At 31.1% G+C, this 12,122-nt stretch overlaps 1 protein-coding gene and 1 long non-coding RNA gene across 2 annotated transcripts; both read left to right on the plus strand.

Moving 5' to 3' along the window:
• The first annotated feature begins 3,021 nt into the window (after positions 1-3,021).
• LOC145801623 (uncharacterized) lies at positions 3,022-5,897 on the plus strand. The gene is made up of 5 exons (XR_014343247.1): positions 3,022-3,147; positions 5,234-5,292; positions 5,427-5,450; positions 5,532-5,609; positions 5,761-5,897. It is a non-coding gene; the product is annotated as an uncharacterized LOC145801623 (long non-coding RNA).
• A 435-nt stretch (positions 5,898-6,332) lies between these two features.
• LOC145801624 (uncharacterized) lies at positions 6,333-7,790 on the plus strand. The gene is made up of 4 exons (XM_082893370.1): positions 6,333-6,552; positions 6,645-6,738; positions 6,825-6,914; positions 7,424-7,790. Exons 1-4 carry the CDS (start codon positions 6,500-6,502, stop codon positions 7,676-7,678), a joined length of 492 nt encoding a protein of 163 aa, XP_082749496.1. The 5' UTR covers positions 6,333-6,499; the 3' UTR covers positions 7,679-7,790.
• Positions 7,791-12,122: the final 4,332 nt, after the last annotated feature.

A 12,122-nucleotide genomic window follows, 5' to 3' on the forward strand; every position in this document is an offset into this window, starting at 1 on the left:
CTTTTTTTCTTTTTCTTTTTTCTGTTGTAATAACAAAATAGTGACCTTAAGGAAAATACTAACGACCGTACATAGGGCTGTCATTAATGTCGGAAGATGTGTAAAACATTTCTTAGTATATGTATAAAAAGTGTATTGGGATATAAAGTGTCATGAACATGACCCTTCTTAATTTTTTATACTGATTTCTTGAGCTCTATATTATATGATCTTGGTATTTTTGAATATATATTCATTCATTAAAAATTTAAGAATCTTTAAGATTGAAATTTTTTTGAATATATATTCATTCATTAAAAATTCATTCATTCATTAAAAGTATTTTTGAATATATATTCATTCATTAAAATATATATTATATTCATTCATTGAAAACTCTATGCCTAGATGACCATGCTGGGTTGAAAATTTAAGAATCTTTGTATTAAAATTTTTTGAACATATATTCATTCATTGAAAACTCTATGCCTAGATGACCATGATGGGTTGAAAATTTACATTTTCTTTTTGTAGGTTTGAAATTAGTTGCAAATATGATGGGTTTAAATATTTCTATTTCATTGATGGGTTTTATCAACTAACCTATGATTATAATGGGTTTTGATTTTGGTTTTGATATCTATAAAATTGTATTTTGGTTTTGTATTTTGGATTTCGATTTTGGATTTCTATGAAATGAGTTTTGATTTTGGGTTCATATTTGTGGGTTTCATCCTATGAGGATTTCATAAAATTATTGAATAAAATGGGTGCTGATGACATTAGCATTCTGTTTTTTAGTTTGATTTTGAAACATTAGCATTTTGTTTGCATTATAGGCATAATCAGAAGCCCATTTATTTGGTGATAATAATTCCTATAATCTATTAAATGCTGCTATTGAGGATGAGCTTTAATAATTCCTATAATGTATCAAATGTTAAACAAAATAAAATTTTGTATTGTGTTTTTTTCTTTAATAACCAATTGGGGACCCATAATCCAAATCCAACACCATTTGCATCACAACCTATGTCCAATTTAGATAAGCTACACTGTATCACAAAGCATCAAATAGACTACTAGAACAAAGCATTTGGATACTACTATTTCAAACAATTAGAGATTCTATAGTTTTTAACCAAGTAGTTTAAGCTATTATTAGGTTCTTTGTAGAACTGTAACACTTAGTATTAAGGATTTCAAGTAACTACTACGTTATTTCAAATTTGTCAAGACAAAATTTTCAAATTCAATCTTAAAATCACATCTAAACAAATTTAAATTTGAACTATTTTAATTTTCTGTAGTATCCTATAGTTCTGCTTTAAGTTTCAACAACAAAACTTTTGGACTGTAAAAAGTTTTCAAGATATTATGGTTCTGTTTTCCCTTATAAAAGGGTTATCTCTAAAGCTGTCCCATACAATTCATTAGAGTATCTTGAGGATGCTTAAGTGGAGCAAGTAAGGGATAAATGACAGTTTTTAAGAAATGGGCTACTTTTTATCAACGTGGTAAAGATTTGAGTGGATTAAATTGTGAAATTACTATCTAAAACCTTTCTCTTACCACGTCTACTGTTGATTTGACTCCTCATCCTATGCTCCAAAAAATATGAGTAGTGATAGAGATGTAAAAAGATCAGTTAGAATCATGAATTGTTTGTAGGTTTAAGAAAGTAGTTGAAGCATGAACTGTTTCAACAAAAGGCAGTAAGGAAACAAAACCACCCTAAAGAAGAAAAAATAATGTAATGATAACACTCTTCTAAATTGAAAAAAGACTGTAAAAATAACTAGACAGACTTTATTTGCCTCCCCAAATAATCATATAGATAAGACAAAAGGTATTTGTAATTATCCAATTACAGTGTGATGAGACCTTTTATAAATTTTTATTGTAGGTTTTAACCTACTTTTTTTCCACATTTTAAAATGAAAAATTAGTAATTAAATTTCTATATTGAAGTTTTGCTAAAATTTTATTCATAAGTAGTATAATTTACATTTTTTTATAATTTACATTTTTTTTTTGGTGTGGTATACATTAGTTGTCAATAGGAAAAGTGGGCAGTACAATCCATCACAATTTAACTGTTGCCAATGCAAAATTACTATATAGAATCAACCGCAAAATCATGTATTGCAATAGTTCTACATTTTGGCCAATACAGAAAAATGATGAAGATTTCTATGACAGTATTTAACTTTTCATCTATCCTTTTTAATGTATATTGAAGACAAAAAAATTATAATTTGTCTTCCATCCTATAGTAGTTCAATTTCCCCATTTGTGATATTCATGCAATTACAAGGATTTTGTTACAGTTTAATTTTGTAATATAATATGTCTTCTTTTTTTTTTTTCCCATCTCTTAGGCTGTGTTTGGATTTAGGATTTGAAGGGAATTTGTTGATTGAAAGGAAAAGGGAACATTAAAAAGTTAACATTTTTTATTTGATGACCTTTTTTTTTTTGGCTTTTAGTAAATTATTTTTAATTTGGTTTTTTATTGAACTGCTATTTTAAAATGTTTGGACTTCTCTCTCTCTCTAAAAAGAGTCCAATTTATTTAGCTTTTTAAATTTTATTTTTTGAATTTTTCAAAAAAAAAAAAGAAGACTTTTTAGATGTTTATCAAGTCTTTTGAAAAAACTTAAACTTCTTTTAAAAATTTGTTTTAATAATTTTTTTATGGTTTTTATGAGAGTATTACTCCTGGGTTTATATAAGCTACTGAGTAAATAAGCTACTGTGTAGTATAAATTTTTATGATGTGTATTGAAAAAGACATTTGTAATTATATAGATAATACAAAAGGCATTTGTAATTTTTGTTGAGCCCTTTTATAAATTTTTGTTGTAGTTTTTTACTTATTTTTTTTCACATTTTAAAATGCAAAATTAGTAATTAAAAACAATGGCTCAGATGTACTTTCACAAATATTTTCAAGGGTCTAAAATTCAATGGTCCAGATATCTTTACCTATCAACTCTTACCAACCCACCACTGGACTTTACCTATCACTGTGAAAGAAGCTTACAATCGAAGGAGAGGAAGTGAATCACCATCGAAGGCAGAACAAAGCTCCAAAAAGCTCTTCGCATTCCTGAAGGAAGAACAAAGCTCTTCGCATTCCTTTCATTTTTTCTCCACCATCACCGGGTAAGGCACTCTTATCTCCTCACTTTCTTTTTTGTTGTTCCATTCATTTTTTTTACCCCTATTTTTTTTCCCTCTCAGTTCATAGCTCTGTTTTTTTACCTCTGTTTCCGGACATGGGTTCATAGCTCTTTTTTTTTTTTTTTGGGTCAGTTCATAGCTCTGTTTTTTTTTTTTTTTTTTTTTCTCTTTTTCAATTCATAGCTTTGGGTTTCATATCCTAGACATGCATCATGTTAAAAAAGTGGTGGACTATGGGTTTTTTTTTTCTCTCTTTTTCAATTCAGAACTAATGTTAACATTAAGAATCTGAAGCAAAAAAAAAAAAAAAAATTATGTGTTGTGTTTTGTTCTTAATGGGTTGAGGTTGCAAAAAAAACTCTGAGTTAATGTTAACATTAATTGGGTTGAGGTACCCTTTAATAATCAATGGAATTTTAACACCCACTTTTCTCTCTTTATCAAATGGAGGTTAAGGAAAAATGGGTTTCATGTTTCAAATGAGGGTTAAGGAAAATTGGGTTTTATGTTAGCAATCATTTTTATTTCATCTTAATGGGTTGAGCTTCCAAAAAAAAACTCTGAGTTAATGTTAACATTAATTTGGTTGAGGTACCCTTTAATAATCAATGGAATTTTGACACCCACTTTTCTCTCTTTATCAAATGGAGGTTAAGGAAAAATAGGTTTCGTGTTTCAAATGAGGGTTAAGAAAGATTGGGTTTTATATTAACAATCATTTTTATTTCATCGTAATGGGTTGAGCTTCCAAAAAAAACTCTGAGTTAATGTTGACATTAATTAGGTTGTTGTTATATAGATTTTTGTTTCATCTTGGTCAGATGGGTTGAGGCTCTCTTTAATTATCAATGGTCATATTTTTACTCACCAAATATAAAAATAGATTTATATACATTTTTTGTGATGAGTGTTCTATCCTTTGCAATTCTTTATTAGTTCCTCACTTTCTTTATTGAATTGCAGTGGGTTAATAAATGTTTTGGATTAATGAATGGACTCTTTCATATTTCTTTAATGCTTTGGAATTTTCATGTTTGGTCTTCGAATTTTCAACAATTAGATTAAACATTAAGCTTTTAATATTTGGTTTAGAAATAAGTCTAATATAGTGTGTATAGTTATGTATCTTGGTATATAATTGTTAATTTGATGACCCTTATTTTTTTTGCTTTTAGTGAATTGTTTTTAATTTGGTTTTTTATTGAACTGCTATTTTAAAATGTTTAGGCTTCTCTCTCTTTAAAAAGAGTCCAGTTTATTTTTCTATTTCAATTTTATTTATGGAATTTTTCAAAAAAAAAAAAAAGACTTTTTAGATGTTTATCAGCACTTTTGAAAAAACTTAAACTTATTTTAAAATTTTGTTTTAATAACTTTTTAATGATTTTTATGAGAGTATTACTCCTTGGAGTAAATAAGCTACTGTGTAGTATACTTTTTTGAAAAAGGCATTTGCAATTATACAGATAATACAAAAGGTATTTGTAATTTTTCAGTTACAGTGTGGTGAGCCCTTTTATAAATTTTTATTGTAGTTTTTTACTTATTTTTCATTTTCACATTTTAAAATGCAAATTTAGTAATTAAATTTCTGTAATTAAGTTTTGCTAAAATTTTATTCATTAGTATAATTTATATATATTTTTTATAATTTACTTAGTTGTTAGTAGGAAAAATGGGCAATACAATCCATAAGAATTAACCTTTGTCAGTGCAAAGTTGCTATATAGAATCAACCACAAAATCATGTTTTGCTATAGTTCTACATTTTGGTCAATAGAGAAAAATTATGAAGATTTCTATGAGAGTATTTAATTTTTCTTCTATCCTTTTTAACGTATATTGAAGACATAAAAAAATTATAATTTTTCTTCTATCCTGTAGTAGGTGAATTTCTCCATCTATGATATTCATGCACAAACGAACTTCTTAAACTAGGTTGTTAACTAAAATATGTTAGGAGATTGTTAATTATGTAGCTATTAATTTTTCTTTATGACAATTATTAAACCTTATTTTGCCTTCATATAGTTATCTTTGTCAAATTTATATAACCTGGCACTTTCAGGTTGAGACACCATTGACCTTCAACCGCTAATTATGGACAACATTACTATTTTTGGTCACGTAAGTTGTTTTCTTTTTTATTTATTTGAAAAAAAAAACATTTTTCTTATAAGCAAAAGTCAATTTTCTTTTCTTTTCATAATTTTTTTTATCTAATTCCTTATAACAAAATTCTGTTTTCTTACAATTTACAGATGGATGGAGACCTACGTCGAACTGTAATACTGATTCCTTTTACTCATTTTCTTACATGTATAATTTTTTTATTTTTTTTACCTCTAATTCTTTTGTATTTTTAGGTCCAATTTCTTCAAGAAAGAAATGTTAATGTTGTTATCCGTGATGAGCGTGACCTTAATGTCATCCGTGTTCGAGAGGTAGGCCCAATTTAATTATATAGATTTTTTTTCATTCAAAACACCGTATACACCGTATATTCTTATTTATATATTCTTTAAAAACTTTCTACATATATATATATATATATATATTCTTTATTCTTTAAATTTTTTTTTTTATTTTTTGTAGGCAAAAGAAAAGGAAATTGCCAAGGCATTGTTGAAGAAAAACGAAAAGACCACCGTTTCGGGCAAGGGAAAGGAAAATGCATGTTCAGTTGTATGGCTCTTCAACATTTCCATTTAAAGTTATTTTTTTGAAATATTTATTTTGGACTATGAACCTTGATTATTTATTTATTTTTAAATGTAAAATTGACATACTACTTGCACAGTGACATATACTGTTCTTATAGTAAACAGTTTCATATAAATTTGTGAAATGTTTTTTTTGAAGCATGCTAAAATAGCATTTGTACAAAAAACATTATATTTGTTTTAAATTATTATTATTCTTTTTTGGCATTTTGCTTTTGACATGAACATCTACAAGAGAATAAAAAAGGAATAGAACAAAAAAAAGGAATGAGGGGAGGAGGGATACAAAATGAAAAAAATTTCAATTTTTTTACAAAATATCAGAAGGAAAGGGAATTAAGATAAAGTAAATTAATAGAAATGAAAAATGAAGAGTAAAGTATAAAACAATAGATGATAAAATTTAGGCATCTTATGAAATTAATCTTCATGTTTTAGGCACATAACAATAATGTTATATCGAAGGCTGCATTGGCTCAACGTGCACGGCGAGAACACGAAAGAAATGATAAGGCAAGCTCTTCATATCAATTGGGACAACGTTCGCGACGTGAACGAGAGAATTGATTCCACCAAGCACAACTAATACTCCACCGGCTCAGAAAGGAGTAATGTTTACACATCTGCCTTCGCCAAGCACATCTTTAGCTTCACAAAGGAATTGGTAAAACATTGTATTTAATTCTACAAATACATATTCCTATTGTTAAGATTTTATTTTATAAATTTTATTTTGTACACAACAAATATTTGTAGGGCTACTCATGCAAGCCCATTGCTCCATGAGACTAGGAATATCGGTGTTGTTATTCGTGATGAGTGCAATCTTAATATTATCCGCAATTCTAAGGTAAGTATAAATATCAAATTCAACATATTCTTTTTTTGTAATCTTAATAAATTCTATAAATACATGTTCTTTTTCGTATTCTGTAGGCAAAGGAAAAGGAAAAGGCCAAGGCAATGTCTAAAGGAAAAGAAAAGGCAACTTCTTTTGACAAAGGAAAGGAAAACGCATGTCCAATGGTATATATTCAACATCTTTAAAAAAATATTTATCGAGTAAAACAAAGCCAATCATATTGTTTAAGTGAACATTGATCATGTATATTTTTAAAAATGTAAACTATGTTGTCAATTTTTTTTTTTTTTGTGCTTTTTGTTTTCTGTACACTCAAACAAAGTATTTTTACCTCTCTTTAACATTTCCTAAAAAATAATTGTAACCTTTATCAACTCCAAGAAAAACTTTATAACATCTAAGCAAAGGAACAGAGGAACATAGGCATAGAAAATATTTTGAATTTTCTTAAAATCATCATGAGGCAAGAAGAAAGAGAAAACAATAATTAAAAAATAAATTGTTATATCACAAGGCATGAAGAGGGAAAATGAAGCAAAATGGAAAAGGAAGTAGGACAAAGAAAATGTAAAAATCTTCTTAAAATTATCACAAGGCAGGAAGAAAAAGAAATAAAATAGTATACGATAATATTTGTATTTTAGGTATCAATGACATAATATTCACATTTTAGGCACACAATAACAATGTTATATCAAAAGCTACATTGGCCCAACGTGCACGGCGAGAACGGGAGAAATCAAGAGAATGTATTCAACCGAGACAAACTTCTTTAATACCGTGTCGTCGTAGTCGTGCTTGCTTGGAACTAGGAACAAAGGCAACTGAGGACACTCAGTCGGCGCTAAAACGAACAATGGTTGCACATCCTTCCACATGTTCGTTCTCAATGCCAAGCACATCTTTAGCTCCACAAAGGAATTGGTAAAAGACTGTGTTTAATTCTTCAAATACATACTCCTACTATTACCATTCTATTTTAATTTACACAGAACCAATATTTGTAGGCCTACTCTTACAACTCCTTCCCTTCAAGAGGATCTATGTACTAATGAGGAATTAGAGGATATGCCTATGGGTCCAATGGTTGGTACTCGAGCACATATAAATTCATGTCATCATTCTCTTGGCAAGATGGATGTATTATATCCTTTCTGTTCAGCATTACATTGGATGGATGAAAAATTAGTAAAATCATCTCCAAACCGTCCTCTATTCAGAACATGTTGTTCAAAAGGGAAGGTTAAGCTTCCTCTGCTTATTACACCCCCTTCACTTCTTCAAGCATTATATGATGGGAATGATGATAAATCAAAATCGTTTTGACGTTATACTCGAGTGTACAATGCAACCAATGCTTTTACAAGTCTTGGTGCTACATTAGATCCAAGAGTACTTACTGGAAGAGGCCCTACATCATTCACTATCCATGGGGAATTGCGACATCAAACAGGATCACTACTACCACAATCAGGGCAAGATGCAGCTTATGCGCAATTGTACATTTATGACCCTGATTCAGCTTTAGAAGTTCGCAATTGTAGAAATCCTCAATTAAGAAGAGATGTTCTAAAAACTATTCAAGATAGTTTATTACAGGTTAATGCATTCGTTGCTAAATTTCGCCAGCCTCATGCAATTTTGAATCAATTAGCCTTGACAGGACGAAATTTGCCTGCTCATCTCCACTACAGTTCATCAACAGATCGACGACGGTATAACCTACCAACTACAGATGAGATTGCAGTTGTAATACCAGGTGATGGAACCAAGGTTAGTGGAATGAGAGATGTTATCTTACATCTACATGGTGAGCTAATGCAAATCAATGAATGTCACCCAGCATATTTGCCATTACATTATGTTTTATTATTTCCACATGGTGAGCTTGGATGGGAACCTGGGATGAAACTGTGGGATGTTGAACGTGATCGGCCTTCAACTAATCGGCTTACTCAAATGGATTTTTATAGTTATTGTTTGTTTGAACGACCCACAGAGTATTCAACAATTTTAAGAGCTGGAAAACTGTTCCAAGAGTTTTTGGTTGATGCTTGGGCCGCAACTGAACAAAATAGGTTGACTTACTACAAGCTTAATCAAGGGAAGATCCGTGCTGAACTTTACCAAGATTTGACAGATATTGATCCAAATGACCTTCAACCCAATCAAATTGGTCAAAGGTTTGTTTTGCCATCTTCATTTGCTGGAGGTCCTAGACACATGTTTGAAATCTTTCAAGACTTAATGGCTATCACACGATACAACCAACATCCAGACATTTTTCTCACCATGACTGCAAATCCTAATTGGCCAGAAATTACTTCGGTATTATTACCGCACCAAAAGCCTATTGATCGTCCTGATTTAATTGCCTGTGTTTTTGAGTTAAAGAGAAAGTGCTTGATCAAGGAGATAGAAACAAACCGAGTGTTTGATAATAAAGTTGCGCATGTTTTTACAATTGAATTCCAAAAGCGAGGCTTTCCTCATATGCATGCACTTCTATTTCTTAAGGGTTCAGACAAAATTCGAACATGTGCTCAAGTAGACAAATTGGTTTGTGCAGAATTTCCAGATCCAAAAGATGAACCTATGCTTTTTGAAACTATCAAGTGTTGTATGGTACATGGACCATGTGGTGCTCGAAATCCACAAGCACCACGTATGGAAAATGGTAAATGCACTAAAAGATACCCTTGAGCATTCGCAGAAACAACTACTATGGATCAAGATGGATATCCTATCTATCGTCGTCGCAATAATGGTCAAGCTCATATTGTGAGGGGGAAAGAAGTTGATAACAGAGACATCGTACCATACAATGCATATCTTTCTAAACGTTTCAACTGTCACATAAATGTGGAAGTTTGTGCCGGAATGAGATGCGTCAAGTATATACACAAGTATATTTATAAGGGTTATGATCGTACAACGATGGTGTTAGGATTGATAAATGAGATCCAACAATATCTCGATGCGAGGTATATTGGACCTCCAGAAGCTGCTTGGCGAATATTTGGTTATCCATTGCATGCAGAGATACCAAAAGTTGTACGCTCAGCACTTCATTTACCTGGAATGCACCGCGTTCTTTTTAATCCTGATGAATCATTAGAAGCAATTGTTTCTAGAGCTGGCCAACAAATGTCAACTCTTACTGGTTTTTTTGCATGTTGTGCTTCTATGGAACATGAATGTCCATTCACTTACCAGGAATTTCCACAACATTTTGTTTGGCTTAATTCAGAAAAGAGATGGAAACCAAGGCAGCAGGGCTATGCAATCGGTAGAATGTACTTTGCTAACCCTAATTGTGGAGAGAGATTTTATTTGCGTTTGCTATTAACTGTTGTCAAAGGACCAAAATCATTTCAATGTTTACGCACGGTCAACAATGTTTTGCATGATACATTTAAATCAGCATGTGTTGCAAGAGGACTTTTAGAAGATGATGAAGAATAGATACAATGCCTTAAAGAGGCTACAGTTATGAAAACTGGTTATCAATTAAGGAGATTGTTTACTATTATTCTTACTCAGTGCTCTCCACTGCAACCATATGCGTTATGGAATCAATTTTCAATGCATATATGTGATGATCTTGCACATAAGATTCGAACATTGTTTGCCATTTCTGAACCAACTGAGGCTCAAATTGAAGACTATGGTTTATATCTTTTGAATCAAATGCTCCAAGAATCAGGAAAAAGTTTAATTGACTTCCCGCTAATGCCACAACCTTTTACAAATTGGAGTGCAGTAGTTGGTAATAGGTTGATATTCGAACATCAACAACTGCATAATGAGGCACAACAGACAGATGCAGAAATTATTATTGATCGCCTCAACAATGATCAACGAACAGCTTATTATGTAATCACTTCCTCAGTCTTTGAAAATAAAGGAACTATTTTCTTTTTGAATGGAGGTGCCGGAACAGGGAAAACGTTTTGTACAATGCGATTGCATTAAAGTGTCGCAACCTTGGCCATATTGTTATTACTGTGGCTTCATCTGGAATTGCATCATTGTTATTGGTAGGAGGTCGTACTGCTCATTCAACTTTTTCCATTCCGTTGGATGTATTGGAAAATTCAATTTGTGGATTTAGCAAGCAATCATTACAAGCAGAATTGTTTAGAGAAACAAAACTTATAATCTGGGATGAAGTTCCTATGCAGCATAGACATTGAGTTGAGGCAGTTGATCGCACACTTCGGGACACTTGTGATAGTGAAAAGCCATTTGGGGGTATCACTGTTGTTCTTGGTGGAGATTTTCGACAAATCTTACCAGTTATAACTAAAGGAGTCCGTGAGCAAATTGTGAATGCATCATTAAGACACTCTTTTTCTATGCAAGGATATACATGTTCTGTCTTTAAATTTGAACATGCGCTTGAATCATGCAAATCTTGAAAATGCTAATTTTGCAAAATTCTTGATGGAGGTAATATTTCTTCAGACTTTTTCTCTATTATATGGTTCTTTTAAATTGACGAAATATATTTACGTTTATGTACTTTAATTGATTTTACTTACTATTTTATTTATTTATTTTTATGAATAGATTGTGTAATGCCCTCAAAATAATAACATTAAACCCATCAGATAAGACAAGCATTTACATATAAACTAACCACATTCCTTTATTTCATTGAGTTTCATTACATAAGTATTACATGTTAACATCAAAAAAAAATGCCCTACGGGCTTACAGCTTTCCAAGTTAACACTTGGTTTCAACAAAAGAGTACTAACTCGTTTACACATTAAGCCCTTGGCTTGAAGTTACATGTAATACATCAAAAGTAAAACAACTACACTATGTCCGCCTCTAGCCTCCCAAGCTATGTCCTTGGAGGTGGCATGCTTCCTGCACCTGAAAATGATATTCCCATAAAGGGTGAGCCACAGCCCAGTAGGAATGCACTAAACCAACCATGGACAATGACTAAAACATTAGCAATTGATAGTTGGTCAAAACTGATACAATCACATAAATAACATATTTATGTCAACGACTTACAAGTCCCAATTACTTTTCATTTTCCCTTTAACAACAGATAAGCATACTAGCTCTATCATCGTTTCCACAGATATGTATAAAAACTATATCTCACATTCAGATAAGCATAAAAACTATATCCACATTCTCAACAGATATGTATAACAACAATATCCTCAGATAAGCATATAAGCTGTATCCACATTCTACAACAGATATGTATATCAACAATATCCACAGATAAGCATACAAGCTGTATCCACACTCTACAACAGATATGTATATCAACAATATCCACAGATAAGCATACAAGCTGTATCCACACTTCACAAAGATAAGCATATGAGCTCTATCTTCACTTC

Source organism: Camellia sinensis, chromosome 10, assembly GCF_055761805.1.
Source record: "Camellia sinensis isolate YWXY chromosome 10, ASM5576180v1, whole genome shotgun sequence".
Classification (NCBI taxonomy): Eukaryota; Viridiplantae; Streptophyta; class Magnoliopsida; order Ericales; family Theaceae; genus Camellia; species Camellia sinensis.